This window comes from Pseudophryne corroboree, chromosome 3 (assembly GCF_028390025.1).
Source record: "Pseudophryne corroboree isolate aPseCor3 chromosome 3, aPseCor3.hap2, whole genome shotgun sequence".
NCBI classification, from domain to species: Eukaryota; Metazoa; Chordata; class Amphibia; order Anura; family Myobatrachidae; genus Pseudophryne; species Pseudophryne corroboree.
The window spans coordinates 615563297-615583743 of record NC_086446.1 but is presented as its reverse complement, the minus strand read 5'-3'; the positions used below and the strand labels follow the sequence as shown (position 1 = coordinate 615583743).

General features: G+C 43.6%; 1 protein-coding gene across 3 annotated transcripts in view; it reads left to right on the top strand.

The window, feature by feature from the left end:
- LOC135056445 (solute carrier family 22 member 15-like) overlaps positions 1–20447 on the top strand; it is a 469036-nt gene that overhangs the window by 265258 nt on the left and 183331 nt on the right. For all 3 annotated transcript variants that reach the window (XM_063961635.1, XM_063961634.1, XM_063961636.1), the window contains exon 9: positions 13478–13586. In XM_063961635.1, the coding sequence (XP_063817705.1) occupies positions 13478–13586 (109 nt within the window). The remainder of the gene's footprint in view (positions 1–13477; positions 13587–20447) is intronic.

The window sequence follows — 20447 nt, the reverse complement described above, 5'->3', positions numbered from 1 at the left end:
TACTTCTTTAAACCTCCTTTTCCTCCCCTCCCGCTGAAATCCTGCTCCTGTCTCGGCTTTTATAGTTTTACTAGGTGATTCATCGCTCTTCACACCGTCGTGAGGCGCTATGCCCCCTTAACCCATGCACGCTCTTGTGGATTGCAATAGTTGTATTATATGGAGTATTACCTACAATCATAATTGTGTGAGTGGTTAAATATTGCACGGACAAAGGGGGTGTGATGGTTAAGGGGTTGTAGCCCCATGCAACGGCGTGAACAGCGCACGCAGGGCCTGATGAATCACCTAGTAGGTGCTGTGTTTGGGGGAGTGGCAGGTGCGGGGGAGACGTTGATGGAGGAAGGGGGTGCCGTGGGGGGGGCAGGTGGGGGAGGGGCTGGTGCGGTGGTGGAGGAGAGGTGGGTGCCGCGAGTGCGGGTCCGGAGCCACCGCCGGTGCGGGGGTGCCGCAGGTGGGGGAGGGGGTCCGGAGCCACCGTGGGTGGTGGAGGGGGGGGGGGGGTTTGTGCAGGTGTCGTGGATGGGGCCCGGAGGTACTGCGAGTGGGGGAGATGCGGATAATGCTTCTCCTGCTTCTCCTCCTGGAAGCAGCTAGGCTGCTGTCCTCCCTTTGGCAGTGTTTCTCCCAGAGTCTTGCACAGCAGCCAATCACTATTGTTAGCGCCGGTGTCCCAACTACAGGGAAGAAAATGCACTCAATAAACTACAGCTCCCAGCAGCCCATAACGCCTGAATGCTTCGGTGCTAAGGGTTGCTGGGAGCTGTAGTTTATTTAGTGCGTATACTTCCCTGTAATGCGGTGCCATGTGACACCGGCGCTAACAATAGTGACTTGCTGGCAGAACTGACTGACTCGCTGAATCAATGTAAAAGGTGAGAGTGCTGTGCAGTGTCCATGTCAGCGTCCAGACATTACCCTCTGCGATATCACCCACTCTATCCATTACATTAGCCATCTCGGGGCTCCAGGCCGGCCAGCCAGGTGCTGTGTTGCGGAGTCGGGGCCTCTGGGGATCTGTGGCGAGGAGGCACTTCTGTGACATCACGCGCATAGGAGAGCGGCGATGCTTTTGTACTTGAAGAGTAACTCCCAGCCAGCGCAGCTCCTCGTGTGATGTCACACAGCCGCTGCGGCCCGCCCACCTCGCGGTCCGGCCACGCCTGCGTTGGCCGGACCGCGGCCACAAAACGGCGAGCAGACGCCGCCGTGCCACCCCCTCCCTGCCAGCGGCCGCCTCTGCCAGTCAATCAGGCAGAGCTGATCTCTAGACAACGGCAGCCTTCGGCTGTCAGCAATGTGCCGGCGCACTGCGGCACCGGAGCATGTGCAGTTTTGACCTAATCGCTGCACTGCGATGAACTGCAGCGAGCGATCAGGTCAGAATGACCCCCATAGGACGCTGCAGTAAAAGGATTTTTTCCCCCCATATCTACAGAGACTTCTGCAGATGCAGTGGTATACTCTCCACCTGTACCTTTTTGGCAGGTACTGTACCTTTTTTTTTTTTTATGGTCTGTACCGATTTTTGGCTCTCCAAACATCCATTGAAAGTATAGGAAAAGGGCCGTGGCCACGTCACTGTACCTGTGGCCATGCCCCCTTTTCGTATTTGTAGCGATTTTTATGTGTAAATTGTTGGAGGGTATGTTACTGCAGATGCAGTGGGCCTATTTTGGGGTGTGGAGCTGGAGCTGCACCTCCATCAGCCCCATTGATAATCCTGCTCTGGGAACACACAGCAGCCAAAGAGCAGAGCCTCCCATTGGATGTAACCTGTGTGCGAGGGCGTTTCTCGCCCAATTAGCTGTGGACTGGGTGTGATAGACCTGCTGCTAACCCAATGAGAGCTCCTAGCCACGGCCAGCGTTAGCCACACAGTCACAGAGTGACAGATCTGGGCAGTTATATAGGAGATAGTTACCTGACATGACTAATGTGCTGATTGAGATGAATGGTCGCTGTGGGGTTTTTATTTTTGTTTCTGTGCTAGACCTTTGCAGCATTTAAATACAAGTGGCTTCTGAAGTATTAGTTTGATATCCTCATGATTATTGTGCTGTTTTGGAGCAGTAGACATTGAACACGTTTGATCAGATAAGACCCCTTTAGGGTATACCTGATAAAAGAGGGAGAAATCATTAAATAAGACAGGAGTCTTGTACTCCCACAAGTGTACAGAAGCTGTATCAAAAGCAAACCATCATTCATGATGCCAATGTTAAAAGTAAAGGAAGATTTTTGACTTAAAGATCATTGAATCTGAGCTTAAGTTCTCTCCTGAATGGAAGAACAATGACACCAATATCGTTCTATGCTGCTGTCTCCTTTCTCACTGCCACCCTTTTGGTTTTTTTTGGTTTAAAAATGTCTGACTTGATATTTATAATTCTGCACATTCAGGTTTGGTCAAAAATAGCTTCAAGCTGTTTTACAATTACATACACATAAATAATTCCTAACCAGTAGTGACTTCTTGGTTTCCAATAGTTACTGTTGCTATGGAAAAGCGAAGGAAACAAGATAATATCTTAACATTAATGTAGTTCCCTTAATCGCTTAGTCTTCTTTCATGACCTTTTCATTTTAAGATTATTAATATGCTATATTAGTTCTGGAAAGCTGAATAAGTGGGAGAACTGTGTACCATAGAGAAGTGAAGTTCTAGTAAAGTTTTGCACATATCAAATTTCACAGCAATATTAACTTCCAGTAAAACAATCTTTTACACTAGCTATGCTGTTCACACCGACTTTCTAAAATCATGCCACTCTGTATTTGTAGACTATATTAATATAGCTGGCATGACGATATTCAATTTTTTTCTATTGTGTTGTTGGTGTAGGACTGGAGTAGTATAGAAGAAGCACAGGATAAACTAATAAATACAGCCAATAAAATTGACCTTGATGCGGTGTGCCAAAATTAATACCACTAGTACATAGGTTATTTGTGTTCATTTTATTTTTATTTGAATACTGGTTACTAGTGACTAATGCGGGGCATACATATTCTCAGTAATTCCCCCGATGTTGATCCAATCTGTCAATCGGTAATTTGGCGGGGATTCCACAAAATGCAGCGTGTTAAAATTTCCCAATTTGTGCTTCCAATCATTTTATTGGCAAAATGGGGAATTGCCCCAATTAATTGTAGATGTATGGGCCTCATAACGTACCTGTTGACCATGGTCAATATACAGCTTACAACTTAAGACATACTAATAAATGAAATCATAGCACCGTGCTATCTAGAACATCTCTATACTTCTCAGAGATCATGTAACCATGCTTTACAACTGGTGGACCCATGCTAAAACAGCCCAACAGAATAATGCCATCACCTCCATGCTTTAGTGTAGTTACTGTACAATCTGGCATCAGACGTTCTGGCAATTTCCAAACCCAAACACGTTCATCTGATCTGAAAAATGTAAAGCGTGATTAGTCACTCCATAACACTTGCTGCTATTGTTCCACTGTCCGTTTCTTGTGCTCTTTACATCATCATAAGCGTTCGGCTGCATTTTTCTTTGTGATTAGAGGTTTATGAACAGGTCCTTGCCCATAATTTCCAAGTGCATGGGCCTCCCTACGCAGTGTTCTTATTGAAACCAGCACATTAATGGCCATTTGGAACTTGTGTGCAATAGTATGCATGGGACAACCCCTGTTCTTTTGCAGCTCCCTGGTCAGCACTCTCCCGTCCCTGGGTTGCATTTTCGGGGGTCTTCCATGGCGAAGTGAATTCTTTCAATGACCACTCTTCTTCCACCACGCATTCATGACAAAAGACACAGTGAATTAAGGAACCTTCCTAACATCCACAGTGCTTCTCACACTCATACCTCCGATCAAGCAGCCCACGATTTTTCCCTTTTCAGACTTGGTTAGCTACTTCCGGCAAGCTATTTTGTTAGCAAATGATCTAATCAGTGCCCCTCTACCCGTTCTATAACTTCACAAATTTGTCATCTGCAGGCACAGAATCAGTAGGTACTATAGTATTTACATACATTTGGATTAAGATTGTTTTTAAAAATTGATGTTGAAAGTGGGTGTAAGAGTGATGATGATGATTGTGGATTAGTTACTTTGCACTGTTCGCCCCACTTATTATCCCTAAGGCTGATGTCATACCTCATTCCCACAGCATACAATGCTTCTGCATACAGATGTAACTGCGCTCATCGTTGCGGTCATGTGTACGCACGGGTATACGCATCACGGCAAGCTACAGTGTATACCATGCTGCGACTAGTCACAGCCGCCGTTCGTAGAAGTCTAGGGTGTGTGTGAGCGTTCACACGTGCTCATCATAGATACGGGAACACTAGTTACGCCATCCATGCATCACAGGATGGATGAGTATGGCTACATCTGTACATTTCAGCAATGTAATAAATGATGATAATATTGATGAGGCTATTATTACTGCCATTGCATTGATTGACAGTTCTTGTAGTAACAATTAATCGGATGGCTTTAAAAATGTATATTTGTGATTTTAGTGGTGATGGTAGAAAGCTCAGTTGCGTCAAGAGCTACAGATGATACTATAGTGATTGATGGCATGTTGAGTAATAGGAATGGAAGGATGGAAGAAGTGTTTTGTACACTTTAGGTTAGGGACAAATTGCACAGATGGAATAGCAGTCTGCATAGCTCTTTCAGTATGTTCGGCCCATCAGGAAGAACAAGCCATCAATAACGTGTCATGGATGCATACTGTCATTGATTCCTGTGCAATGGCAAATGTATTTTTTTAGTTGTGTTTGCATTTGCAGATAAATACTGCTAGTTATATACTTTAAGTGGCAATTTGCAAAATTACATTCTTGAATCAATTTTTAATGTTACTTTTTGCATTTCAATAAAGGTGTCCATTTTGTGGGTCCAACTACAGATATTTTTATTGGAGTTTATCAACATCATCAGACTACAGTATGGGCCTGATTAAGAGGTAGACTTCAAATTTATGGTAATGCTGCAGCCGGTGGGCTGTCTACTGAGACCGCCACTGACTGTAATCTGTCTATGTGCGCAAAAAGTCAAACCAACACTCTGATATCAGCCGCATCATTAGAATTAGAGCAATTCTAAACTTGCTCAGAATGTCCAATGGTACATGACTGCTGGTGACAGTGGAACTGCGTGTTTCCCTGCAGTCACTGGCAGCCCTGCATGCACCTAACACTACCCCAACTGGGGTGTAGCATGTTTCCCTGGCGCTTGGGATCCCGGTGCCTAGCATACCGGCGCCGGGATTCCGACCACCGGAATGCCGGCAGCAGGGCGAGCGCAAAAGAGTCCATTGCGGGCTCGCTACGCGCGCCACGCTATTTATTCTCCCTCCAGGGGTGAGAATACTTGTCGGTATACAGGTGGTCGGGATTCCGGCATCTATTTGGTGTGCACCGGTATCCCGACAGCCGGTATATTAAGTGTCTCCCACAGTAACATATATCAGAATTTCATGGATCTCTATGCAGTTCTGCTCTGTGTCCCCCAACGGTAAGCATAGGGACTCATGCATAGAACTAAAACACCAAGTGCTTGTGTCCAATGTTTTACTACCATCCGCCTCTAAATCACCCCCTAGGAATAGTTACAAATAACAGACACCAGCTTTCCCTGCTGTAATGGTCTCTGCTCAGCTGCTAACTCTCCTGAACCATTTGTCCATTTTGTAATAGTCTCTGCTCAGCTGCTAGATCTCCTGAAACATCTGTTACTGCTTAGCTGCTGGATCTCCTGATCTATCTGTAACTACTGTGATTCTCTGTTCAGATCTCCTGATCCATCTTATAATTGCTGTAAGCAGGAGCGGATCTTGGTGCGGGCAAGCAGTGCCTTTGCCCGGGGCGCTGCGGCCTGGGGGCGCGGCCGCAGGCACCGCCGCCTGCCTGCCCGCTCCCCGCTTCACGGCTGTAGCAGACGCCGTGGGCTGGGTGGGCGTCCGCTGCAGCCGGCTCCAGGGACAGACACTAGAGGTCAGTATTGACCTCTAGTGTCTGTGCGGCGCTGCTATGGGAGAGACGTCATGACGTCTCTCCCATAGAGAGGAGCCAGCAGCGATCGGGAAGCAGGAGCGGGGCAGTGGTAAGTATTGGTTTTTTTTTATTTTTGTGTGTGTGTGTGTGTGTGCACAACTACTGGGGGCAGTGGAAACTTTCGCACTGGGCGCCACAAGGTGTAGAACCGGCCCTGGCTGTAAGTCACTCTGTTTGATAAGCACTAATAAAGAAATTCACATTATTGATAGAAAAATGGATGAGGGCACAAGGATGTTAAAATTAGGAATACATTTCTCTTTCATACATTTGGGGTTGCCTGTGGAGTCCATAGGAGTCGGCACTTGATAAGACTAGTATAATTTGTAAGTACTCCTCCCTTCTGCAAACCATGGTTTTCAGTGTCCGTTAAGTTCCCATGGAAGCTGGGCTGTTTTTCTTTATGGCTGCTCTGCAACCCTGTACTTTAGATTATTTTTTTATTTATTTGCAAAGTTTCTGATATTTTTTTTTACAGAGTCTGCACAACCGGCAGTTATGAAGATCGGTGCTGACACCGGGTAAACGAACTGTGTTCCGAAGCCCGCTTGGTCAGCATACCTTCCTGGCGGTCTGGTGGATGATCGTTCGAGATCCCGCCGGTCGGGACTCCGATGCCGGGCTTGTGACCCTATTGTCTGTATTTTGACTGCCGGGATTCCGACCGCAGGGATCCTAACCGGACACCCTCCAAACACATCTGTTTCATAGTAGACGCAAATTTTAGACGCAAATGAAACTTAATTTTACTACTGATTGAGAGATAGCTGCAGAGAAGTAACGGATGCACATGTGGTTGCAATATGGCAGGAGCAGTGGCTTACCTGTGAACACAAAAGATGCTAAAATGTAGTATGTTAAATGCAAATAGAACAAGATGCAAATCTAATTTTGTTTTAACTCTGATAAACATGTGGGTAGCATTTACCTTTCCATACAGAGTGGTAAACATACCTCATTGTTTAAAAATGAGTATTCAGCACAGTGTAATATGACTTTTAAATCACAGTCTTGGCACTTTTAACATATTTGCATAAGTGGGAGTGTTTTCAAGATGCAGCGATCTGTTCGTAACTTGCACCTACAAGTTTTTCAAACAAGTGCTTAAGAGACTTTTTGCCAGCCATCTTAGCTGCAATTCACATCAATACGCCCTGCTTGTACAGATCTGCATGCCAGCTTCCGTTCCGGTCCTGGCCCTATTGACATAAGGGACTAAAGTTGTCTGGAAAGAAAGAAACCAAAGCACACATATGTTCCCTAAAAAAAACATTTTTTTTTAATATATATATGTCCAACTCTGTATGTGTCCAAAGTGCATATTTCTAGGTAAGGAGGCAGATTTATATCTAGTTATGGGCAGCATGTGGTCCTCCCAGCCTTTTACCTGTACTCCTAGCTCATTTCTGATTTGTTGTCGTATTTGTTGGTTATTGCTTGTAACGCTCATCTTGCCTGCTGTTATGATGGTACAGATAGATGTGTCTTTCATTTGACTATTATTTTAATAAGAGCCGTGTACGGCACTTTTGAAGTTTAGAAGGCTGCACAATGCGGCCCCCCAAGTATACCCGGTTGCCTACCACTGCCATATACGGACCACATGAATACTGAACTCTAATCTGGTCCATAAAGTATGAGGGTGATTCAATAAGTAAGGTAACAAGGCTTCTCATGTATATAATGTTCTCTATTTCATTCTAATTTCCACCAGGCCAGAGCAGGTAGACCACTGCTTCCCCTCATGGTCATTAGCCTGTGCCTCATATCAGTCATACTGTTACCGCATGAGGTGTATAATGGCGGGGCTGGTGGAAACATGGTCACACATTAAGGTGCACAGTGTGACCAGATTACTGCATCTAAAGGGCACATCAGCAGCTGAAATTCATTGCCAACTTGTTGAGGTGTACAGTGATAACGTCATGCTGTGGAAACAGGTTTGGGTTTGAAGCACTGTTGCCTTACTTATTGAACTAGGTTGAGTATGAAATGCCGGCGGTCACATGACTGACCGCCGGCATACGTGAATGGCAAAACACGGCCAACGATTCAGGAGCACTGCTGATTCATTCTTTTAACCTTTGGGATTAGGACTCTTTGGGCAACCTTTGAGAGGCATCCAAACGACCATGTTTTGCCATTCAGGTATGCCCATTTTTTCTATCTGATGTCACTATCCCATGTGTGCATATTTTAGTTTTTTGTAATACATTTTTAAAGGATTTTAAAGTTTTTTTCTGGTCCTTTTCATGTTTGTGTGCAATACACCTTGGCGAGTGAGTGCTAAGTCTCTGCCTCCATGTTAAGTACACAGTTGGAGGACGTAGTAAAGAAACCGTTATGGGAGTAAAGCTGCTACGTACTATGTGAGTACGGTACGTCCAAAAAGAGGGATAACTGAGTGAAGGTGTGTGCACAATCTGTTTATCCACACGTTTTGATGACTGGTGGTTAAAGATACCTCTATGGGAGTCATTCACCGTTACACAGTGTGAGTTTGGTACGCAGATCTTATGTCACATCGTCCTTTTCTGGCTCACGTTGGTGTAATCGCTAAATCATATACGTATTACACTATGTATTTCGTATTTGATTTCTTTTTGAGGTATATTTCATACTGAAGGAATCATATGGTCACGCGAACAGAAGTTAACCTGTTTTTCACAAGCTGTCCACCGATCACAAATGACTATTTAAAACAGGTGTTTTCTGGACATTTATTTATGTTGGAACAGGACTGAGCGCTGATCTATACTCCATTTGTTGTTTGTATGTTCAAGGGATTTGGTGGTCCCTTAGTGTATAGAGCTGCATAGGTCTGTTTTTGCGCCTTGGGACTGTTAATTTCCTTTTTTTCCAGTCTGTATTTTAAGGTTGAATAATATATATTTTGAATTAATCTTATTATTGGCTGTTAGTAATATTTTCTTGTTTCTGATTTACGTCATCTTGTTTTTATTTTATATGTTTCTTAAGGCATTTTCTAGAGGCTTTTATTATACATTTAGTTGTTAATCCAACTTCTCTCCTTTTTAGACACCATTAGTGCTATCTGCTTTTTCCTTTATAAATTAGACCACCAAAGCAAGCACAGAACAGTGTTGCCTACCTTGAGAGGTCATTATATAACCGTTAGCATTGATCTTCTCTGCCTGGGACGCAGAAGTTGAGGCTGAGGTTTTGGCATTGCTATCATACCTTAGGCCTTCCACACTAGAAGCTTAAGGCACTAGATTCAGCAGTGTGACCAGGTCAACACCATCTGCCACCTCTCAAGGTCTGGGCCTGCTGACTGTCTTGCTTGCCAGGTAGAGAATTTGTGGTGTAGTGCTGCCTGGCCTGCCGCAGAAGAGTCTATCACCTGGCTTTGTCTGGTTGCACTTATGCCCTCTTCACTGGATGCCTGCCTCTGGGGTCATTTGACTCCCGAGTCCCGATCCTATAGGAGTTTCTCAATTTCAGGTCCTGACTGCTTTCCCAAACTGCTCAAATTAGCTCATCTCACGTGCAGCCCTATGGATCTTTCTCCTCTGTCTTGCCTCACTCCTCCATTGACCCCCAACCAGCAGACTGTATTCCCCACCCAGTGTGTTCCTGCCTTGCAGTACAGCACGTCTTTGCCTTCTAGTACCCTGCACCCAAACAGTGTCTTGCTGCTTGCTAACACCTTCACACCTATTTACATTGGCCTACACCTACAGCCTAAACCCCTAAAGATCTACTTTATCTTTTGTGGGTCGCAGCTTACCATTCTTCTGTTACATCTATTGCCAGAACTACTAAAAGCCTAGACAATGGACGTGCAGGTCTGTCTGATGCTGCAAAACTCATGGATCTGCCTTGATTCAGGTAACTAAGAACCATACTGTCTCTCTATAGCCACACCTGCCTCGTGCTCCAGAGTAATTTCCAGTAACACAGCATCAACTTCATAGAGGATACCGCACCACTACGTCTATCCATTGTTTCTTACTGTATTTATTTACTGTATTTAGTTTTCTTGCTTTTCTTGTTTTCCTAACATTAGTGAATGCCTGATCTGCACAAGTTTCTCACCTCTTCTCTTCTGCTGTCCTACATTGAACTGTCCCTGTACTGCTTCTACCCTATTCATACCACAAAGCATTTTGCACCTCCTCATACTACTTATCTCGCCCATTGTAACTTATTTATTGTGTCAAAGATGGCCGTTTATTGTGTCAAAGATGTGTCAAAGGATAAACAATAGCTGGATCACATTATGAAATTGGTTACCCTTATTTTGTATGTTATAATTTGTACGTTCCCCAATGTATGTGTATCACTGTCATTACTCCACTAAATGCTTATTCCGCCCACTATAACCTTTGTAGTGCACCCAAAACTACCCCTCAAACTGGCAAGGGCCAGCCACCCCAAGTCAACAAACTAGTGAGAGGCTAAAGTGTAACTATTAGGAATTAGTAACATCAAGAAATACTTTGTATTTCTTGTTTTGTATTCACACTACAACCATTGCAATTTACTCAAAATAGCTGCCTCCTCTCTAATTTTTTTTTCTTCCTGCCAATTTAAAGCACCTGAAGTCTTATTGGAGAAAAGTGCTGTATAAATAAAAATTACTATTATTGTTGTTATTTTCCAGTTATCAAAACAAGTTTTGTAAGACCAGGAATGTTCGTTCCACTTACTGTAATAAAGGTTAAGCTGAATAGAATTCTGGTCAGGATTCGAGCTCATGACCCTTGCTCCGTGATGAGGCATTGCCAACCACTGTGCCACCATGCTGACCTCAATATATGTATTTCTGTAAATGTTTTTTATGATGCAATAAAGTAATATGCAAATCATCATTCATTTATGTTCTTCTGCATTATGGATGAAATACAGATGTTCCTCCCTTTTCACTATCCTCTTGGCACAATATAATTATATTGTGTTGAGTGATGTGTTCAAAAGCTGAAAAACATCTTGTATTAAGGTTTCAGAAGCTAGAGGTAACAGGGTCCGTGTATTGCGCATCATAACAACAACAATAATAATAATGGTTACCTAAATCCAAATCACTACTAATACGTATGTAGCAACTAATGTACCAATCTCATGGAACAGATGGTTCCTTGTCGGAATTTAAGGACATTTAAGAGGGCACACGTGTACGGCACTTCTAAATCATGTTGAAACACATCTGCTTTACAGCAGTATGAATTCCTAATGCCCTTTTCCAAGGATTTGTTTTGAAGGTGCCCTGCATTTAATGGGGATCCTCTTCTAGCAGTTCTTCACAGCTGTGACTTATTTGTTCTTATCAGGATCTACGTTCTACTATAATGTATAATGCTTGTATTTTAAACATCATTCAAAATTGCTGTATTTTAATCATATGGTTACCTTAAGAACCATGATTAGAAATCGACATGAAAACAAAAACAAAAAACTAAAGGTACTGATGTGTCCACATACTAATGTCCTCACATCGCGGCAAATAGCCCCGTTTAGCGAGCAACGGATTTTGCTATTTAGACATGCCTAAATACCTACTGTACTACACTCCACTAAACCCGATGGTTTATGTACACGTGATGTTTGGGGATCAGTACGTAATCCCGCCGGATGGGATCCCGGCGGTCGAAATCCCGACACCGTAATCCCGACCGGCACAATCCCGATAGGGGGGCGAGTGCAGCGCAGCCCCTTGCGGGTTCGCCACGCTGCGGGCACGGGGCCACGCTGCGGGCACGGTGCCTCGCTACGCTCTGCACACTAATTTTATTCTCCCTCTATGGGTGTCGTGGACACCCACAGAGGGAGAATATGTCGGGATTGTGCCGGTCGGGATTCCGGTGTCGGTTTTTCGACCGCCGGGATCTTGACCGCATCCCGATGTTTGTGGGTATGTGCAGACAGAAGACCCATTCTGCGCATGTGCTGAACGGGTCATCTGATATCGCTCACAGATCCCTCTTAGCGGCAGCATGATTGACATGCAGCGGCATTTGGAGGGTGGCAATTGTCACTGTTCTTCAAAACGGGTGTGTGGCGGCCCCAGGCCGAGACCATGCTGTCTGGATCTTATGGCCAGTCCGAGTAAGCTTCGATTTACGCGACCAATGGCTGCATTGGTGACTCGATTCTGCATCCTCAGACGCAGCATTCAGATCTTGCAGGTGCATGCAGAAGGCATCTATCTCCTACAGAAGCCTCCTGCTGCTTTTGCATTTTAGTTGTACTGAATTATACAGTTGCTTCCCTGCAAACTAAAACGTAAAGTTAAGGAAAAAGTAGCAAAACTGAGGAAAAAGTATGCAGTCTGTGTAAAAAGGCAAAAGCCAGGTCATATTATAGTGACCTGTGCCATGCATAGCTAAACCTTATCTGCGACTTTATACTAATTCCTGTGCGACAAAGCAGCTAAGTACCTAGCACACTGTGGACCCAATTCAAGGTTGATCGCAAAAGCTAAATTTTCCTCTAATGGGCAAAACCATGCTGTGCTTGCAGGTGGGGCAGATATAATGGGTGGCACTTGATATGCCGGCTGTCGGAATGCCGGCACTCAGTATATTGGCGCCGGAATCCTGACACCCGCCATACTGACAAGTATTTTTCCTCTTGGTGTGAACACGACACACCTGGAGGGAGAATAAATAGCGTGGCGCGACACTGTGCCCGCAGCGTGGCGAGCGCAGCGACCCCACAAGGGGCTCTTTTGCGCTCGCCCCGTTGCCTGCATACCGGCGGTCGGGATCCCAGCGCCAGGATCCTGAGCACTGGTATGCCGTAGTAGACCGGATACAACATGTGCAGAGAGAGTTGGATAAGGGTGGGGTGTGTTCAAACTGAAATCTAAATTGTAGTGAAAAAATAAAGCAGACTGTATTTACCCTGCACAGAAACAATATAATCCACCCAAATCTAAATCACTCTGCACACTTTATATTTGCCCCACCCGCAGTGCACATGGTTTTGCCCATTAGAGAAAGATTTTGCTTTTGCAATGAACCTTGAACTAGGCCCTATATGCAAACTGAAACGCAAAACTGAGGCAAAAGTGCACAGCATGGGAATCACGCAAGCTTATTGCGCCATATGGCACATAAAGGATAGGTGTATGAGGAGGACACATCTGTATTTTCAAAATATGGGGTTATTGCCGCCATAGGCATATCTCATTTGTGAGTTTCTGACACATTCATATGCAATACAAGTAATATCAAGTACAAATGCTTTGTTCTTTTAAAAGCTATTTTCAATTATAATACCTTTTTGCCTTTTTGTTATAGTTACATTAAGAAGTAATACAAACAAAGAGATGAATTATGCTATAGGAAAGGCACATTATTTCTCTGTACATACAATAAGAAATGTTTCATGTACTCATCAAACCATACTGTTTCCCATTGTCTGATATTCTAAATGCTTTTCATTTATTTCTTCCTTCAGGTTTTTACCTTAATCCAGCAGTCCTCGCCTTACTTGGAAAATTGTCAGTCAGCGCTGCCTTCAATGTTGTTTACATCTACACCTCTGAACTGTATCCTACGGTAGTAAGGTAACTCTTATTTCTTGAGCAATCATTTAAAGTTTATTAAACAAAGTGGTTGGTATCAGGGCCAGATTAACAATGGGACGAAAGAGCTACAGCTCCATGCATCACATGAATATAGGCCCATCATCATAAGTATTAAAATTGTATTTCTAGCATTCACGCAAAATTGTGCAATTGTTATGTATTTAGAGGAACAGTGGAAATGATTAGTGCAGGGGGGTGTACACAGACAGTGGGAATGATAGTGCAGGGGGTGTGCACAGACAGTGGGAATGATAGTGCTGCAGGTGTGCACAGACAGTGGGAATGATAGTGCAGGGGGTGTACATAGACAGTGGGAATGATTAGTGCATGGGGTGTACACAGACTGTGGGAATGATTAGTGCAGGGGGTGTACACAGACAGTGGGAATGATAGTGCAGGGGGTGTGCACAGACAGTGGGAATGATAGTGCAGGGGGTGTACATAGACTGTGGGAATGATTAGTGCAGGGGGTGTACACAGACAGTTGAAATGATTAGTGCAGGGGGTGTACACAGACAGTGGGAATGATTAGTGCAGGGGGTGTACACAGACAGTGGGAATGATTAGTGCAGGGGGTGTACATAGACAGTGGGAATGATTAGTGCAGGGGGTGTACACAGACAGTTGAAATGATTAGTGCAGGGGGTGTACACAGACAGTGGGAATTATAGTGCAGGGGTGTACACAGGCAGTGGGAATGATAGTGCTGCAGGTGTGCACAGACAGTGGGAATGATTAGTGCAGGGGGTGTACATAGACGGTGGGAATTATAGTGCAGGGGTGTACACAGACAGTGGGAATGATAGTGCTGCAGGTGTGCACAGACAGTGGGAATGATAGTGTAGGGGGTGTACATAGACTGTGGGAATGATTAGTGCAGGGGGTGTACATAGACGGTGGGAATGATTAGTGCAGGGGGTGTACACAGACGGTGGGAATGATTAGTGCAGGGGGTGTACACAGACAGTGGGAATGATAGTGCTGCAGGTGTGCACAGACAGTGGGAATGATAGTGCAGGGGGTGTACATAGACTGTGGGAATGATTAGTGCAGGGGGTGTACATAGACGGTGGGAATGATTAGTGCAGGGGGTGTACACAGACGGTGGGAATGATTAGTGCAGGGGGTGTACACAGACAGTGGGAATGATAGTGCTGCAGGTGTGCACAGACAGTGGGAATGATAGTGCAGGGGGTGTACATAGACTGTGGGAATGATTAGTGCAGGGGGTGTACATAGACAGTGGGAATGATTAGTGCAGGGGGTGTACACAGACAGTGGGAATGATAGTGCTGCAGGTGTGCACAGACAGTGGGAATGATAGTGCTGCAGGTGTGTACAGACAGTGGGAATGATAGTGCAGGGGGTGTACATAGACTGTGGGAATGATTAGTGCAGGGGGTGTACATAGACGGTGGGAATGATTAGTGCAGGGGGTGTACACTGACGGTGGGAATGATTAGTGCAGGGGGTGTACACAGACAGTGGGAATGATAGTGCTGCAGGTGTGCACAGACAGTGGGAATGATAGTGCAGGGGGTGTACATAGACTGTGGGAATGATTAGTGCAGGGGGTGTACATAGACGGTGGGAATGATTAGTGCATGGGGTGTACACAGACGGTGGGAATGATTAGTGCAGGGGGTGTACACAGACAGTGGGAATGATAGTGCTGCAGGTGTGCACAGACAGTGGGAATGATAGTGCAGGGGGTGTACATAGACTGTGGGAATGATTAGTGCAGGGGGTGTACATAGACAGTGGGAATGATTAGTGCAGGGGGTGTACACAGACAGTGGGAATGATAGTGCTGCAGGTGTGCACAGACAGTGGGAATGATAGTGCAGGGGGTGTACATAGACTGTGGGCATGATTAGTGCAGGGGGTGTACATAGACGGTGGGAATGATTAGTGCAAGGGGTGTACACAGACAGTGGGAATGATAGCGCTGGAGGTGTACACAGACAGTGGGAATGATTAGTGCAGGGGGTGTACACAGACGGTGGGAATGATCGTGCAGGGGGTGTACACACCAACATGCGTCTGACCACACCGACATAAAACTGGTTATTTCTCCTCCCCTTCTCAGTATCGACCCTTTAATATTTCCAGCCCTAGGCCCATGTTGTTTTGGTTGATATAGTATTTTATATGTCCACGGATTATTACTATTTACTCCCATAACCTCATGGAGATTATTTTTTCTTTACTGAAAAGCCAAATGGATAATGTTTTGCTATACAAAATTGCATTGACCATACTGTATATATTCTATCCGCAAAGTTCACAAATGGGATGCTTCACAAAAAGCATTTTCAAGTTTTCATATTTTTTCAATATTAATCCATGACAACCAGTATCCATCATATATTCTCTGAGTGCAGTGTACCATAGTCAGCAATACATTGCAATGCTGCTGCTGGTATTTCAATTGAAGTTCATTGAATCAATCCAATTACTAAAGGAAGTAAAGCTAAGAGGATTAAATCTGAACATATTTTCAAGTACTGGAAGTTTGAATATATAATTTGTTTGGTTTGTTTCAAGTTGAAAATATGCAGCCCAGACAGATAGCAAGAGACAGTACATCTCCTGAGCATTTTAGATTAGGGCATAGTTTACAGTGGGAAGAAATCATTGGATAGTTACCAAGACTGGTCCTGTCTGTATAAATGTACGCAATGTACTTTGCTTTTTTCCAAATGCCAAGCTGTGTGCAGAGGGCAAGGGTTTGAGCACAGTCCAGGTTAACAAATAATAAATCAAAGTATCTGCAGTATGAATCTGGGGCAAAAAGTAATAACCTATCTCTGCTTTTTATTTTTTTTTATTTTTTTATAGCGCTGCTTCCTCTTCTATTCCCATTATTATTTATGCTTCGTTTAGTACAATGTGATCATAGCCTGTAAAAATTTTCATGCAAGTTTATCTAAATGTCTTTGTTTTAATCTCTCCTCTGTTCTACAAATAGCAATCTGTAAATGATTTCTTTTCTGCTTGTGTTTTCTATTGTTTTTCATGTTAAACAGCCATCAACTTAATTCCTGGCTCAATCTTCACCTGCATAAAAAGCATGTTGTAAAAGCAAATAAGTAATGAAGTAAAGTATCTTTATGTGCAGCACCATTATATACGTAATGGTACTTTGGGTAAAGACAGCGTTCCAGTAGTCTGCTCTTTGGCTATGGCATAAATTGTTATTGACTTAAATCACAATTAACGTTAGAATGTAAGTTATCTGCCTCAGAAACTCGGAGCAAACTCCTAGTGGAGAGTCAGCAACTTTAAAATTCATTGCTCCAACAACATGCTACTTAGTGAAAGCCCTTATGTCTTCTTAATTTATGTTGGAGCAATTAGGAAGTCGTATAAATGTTAATTTGAAACCATATTCCTCTTAATCAGGTATTCTACTCAGGCTGTCTTGTATCATAGATATTTTCACGTAGGCTAATCACTCTTTAGTGTTTGGATATTCTGTTATGAGGGGTTGAACAAGTTGTTTAATGGCAGAGAATAGGAGTGATCTGCAGACCTGATTACATCCGCCATGACCTTTATTGCTCTCTGATTTTAATTGGCAATTAATTTTCTGGAGTAAAAAGTTAAAAAGAGTAAAGCAAACTCCGATTAATCTTAATATGTGCAAATCTAAAGATGTGTTTTCCTTTCAGCCTGGATAACTTTGATAGAAAGGCGTGGTTACAAAATAAGTAAAATTACGTTCATTGTATATATATATAGGGGTACATTCACTAAGATGAGAGTTCTATTTAAGATTGGATGTTGCCCATAGCAACCATTATGATTCTACTTCTCATTTATCTAGCACCTTCTAGAATATAACACCTAGAATCTGACTGGTTGCTATGGGCAACATCCCATCTCAAATAGAGCTCCCGTCTTAGTAAATTTACCCCACCGGTGGGGGGGGGGCTTGCATTTCCAATTTCATCAGCTGTTGCACTTCTGTAAGACTGCAAGCAAGCCTTTTGCATTTCAACCAGCGTGAGCTCAGATTATTACAACCATTTATTTATATAGCCACACCAATTTGTACAGCAATGTACAGATATTTTCACCATTTATATCAGTCACTGCCCCATTACAGTTTACAGCCTAAAGCTGGGTACACACTGCAGCGATGTCGGCATGATATGCCATTTCGTAACAACATATTGCCTACATCACTCAGTGTGTGCAGGGGATTGCACGCTCCCACGGTCGCTAGCGAAGGACACTTGGTTTTATGTGCTGCACATCAAACCTAGCAATATCGCTTGCATCCTGTAGCATGCTAATGAAGGATGGAACAAGTTGGTTCAGTCCACAATCTGGGTTCTAATGTTGGAACAAATGCCCGTCGCTCCAGTGTGTACCCATCTTAAATTCCCTAGCATAAAGAAATAAATATAAGTATAAAGGGAACCATAGCATAACAAATAACAATGTTGAAATAATAGCAATGCATGTCAAAGTTTAAAACAAAAGTGAAAAGAAGTTTATATTAGAATGTTATATTTTCCTTATTAGGGGATCATTCTTACAATAAGTTCTTACCAGGAGTACCATACATAAAAGAAATAGAAAGGATCAATATATCGACACACCAACTGGTATAGAATAAGAATGGCGCCAAAAAAATGTTCCGTTGAGATATTCTTTGAAAGCTCCCCCACGTGTGAAGTAAGGAATACACACTATGTAATATTTAGGAGAGCGATTAGTATAATGTCCTCATGTAAGTGTAGATCTTTTAAGACATAACAAATCTCTAATTCCCTCTAGCAAAGAGATCATTATTTCAGTGGAGTGTTCCACAAACAGGGTGTAAACATGGGAAAACATAAAAAATTAGTGTAATCAAGTTTTTTATTTCTGCAAACATTAAATAAACTCACATCAGACAAAAAGAAAGGCATATAAATACAACCAATTCCATACAAGCAATTTAATACATTTTAGGGACATCCGTGTTACAGTATTAAAACTTTACATTTTGTAAAAGAAACTTCTTTGTTTACTCTAAATTCCCTAGCATGCAAACTCGCCCACACACAGACATACTGTAGTTTCCATTCTAGCGCCTTGCCCCTAATCAGTGAAGGGGGCATATTTTCATTTTTAAGGCCAACATTTTCTACGTGATGTTTCACTGCTGTAGTGATACATCACGTCTAAAATTGTTACCTTCAAAATTAAAATATGCCCCCTTTGCTGATTAGGTGCAGGGTGCTAGAATGAACACTACACATAGACACTAGGGTTAATTTTTATCAATAGTCAATTAACCAGTATATTTTTACGTCTGTAAGTACTGTATGGAGATTATATTCAAGCAAGATGAAATAAATATTTTTATAGTTATTTTAGATCTTATAAAGTTTTTGGTAGTGTCGTTTATTAAATGAATTTGAGTACATTTTCAAATGGTGTGCTGTTACTTTTTTGCTATATAATGTATATCTCTGTATTGTGCCCCCTCCGCAAATCATTAATCAGCATCAGTACTGTGTACACGTAGTACATGTGGTCCTCCTGGCTATTATGAAAACCAGCCACATGCTGCTCAATGGAGATCTTCAGTAGGCAGATTAGGGGGCTTGTTGTTCACTCTATTAAATCTAAAAGCCTAATAGCATTGTACCCAGAAAGCGCACTGCATCCTGGAAATATGGCGCGATGGTTGTCTACCACTTTTACACCAAAGTCTTGGATTCGACCCGGGATTTGGAACACAGTTCCAAGCCAGATCGGACACAGGACATGACTCCTTTTACTCTGCATCGCAACATAGGAATATTCCATGTCGGCGTCGTTTACACTGCACCTGGGTGCAGTGTTTTCCACTTGGAGATGATGTCATCTCCAAGCACCGTGAAAACCAGCAGATCGGGACTCCCGGGATGTGGCCCCTGTCCCGTTAGGCCATGCCCCCCCATTGGAAGCTGTCCCACGTCACGCTAAGGGCAAACCCAGCACTCCTGAAGCTTCTGGGCTGCCCATAGGCCCACACCTTTCCCAGCCAATGCTGTTGTCTGCATAGAAGGACAGACTGCATTCGCCATGTCCCCCAACCTCCCGAGCAACACTGCGATCATGCAGGTATGGGCTGTAGGCATGCGTAAACAGGTCCCGGGTCGGATGACTGGGTAACCCATTTACACTGCCACTTAACCTGGGACCTACTTGTGTCCAACCTGGTTTGAATTCCTGGTCGCTACCAGGGTTGGATTCCTGGGTAACTGGAACCAGATTTTTTTGGGGAGACCCTTTTACACTGAGCAAAAATCCAGGTTGATGCACATTTATGTGCAATAACCTGGGTTTTTCAAGGCAGAGTGAAAGGGGCGTATGCCTACAGTGGTAAAGCCCTGAAATGAATTCTGGAATGGTAATCTACCTGGAATATTTCCCAGCCAGATTTAAACTGCCCATACACCTAAAGATTTATTGTCCAGTCTGGCTGGTTGGAATGAAAATCTGATAGTGGATGGCAGCAAATGACAATTTACCATTTGCTCCGAAATGCTGGAAAACTACCAAAAATGGTCGTTCAGACAAATTGGTTAAATCAAATGGATTTAACCAATTTGTCTGATTGACCATTTTTGTCTGTTTTCAGTGTTTGGGAGCAAATGGTCAATTGTCATTTGGTCTCATCCATTACCAGATTTTCGTTCCAACCACCCAGACTGGATGATAAATCTTTAGGTGTATAGCCAGCTTAGTAAAGGTGCCAGTGCTGATGGGGAGTCTGAGTCCCACTGACATACAGTCACATGAACAGGAGACAATAACTCTGGTGTTGGCAGCAATATGCTCCTGCAGCTGGAGATG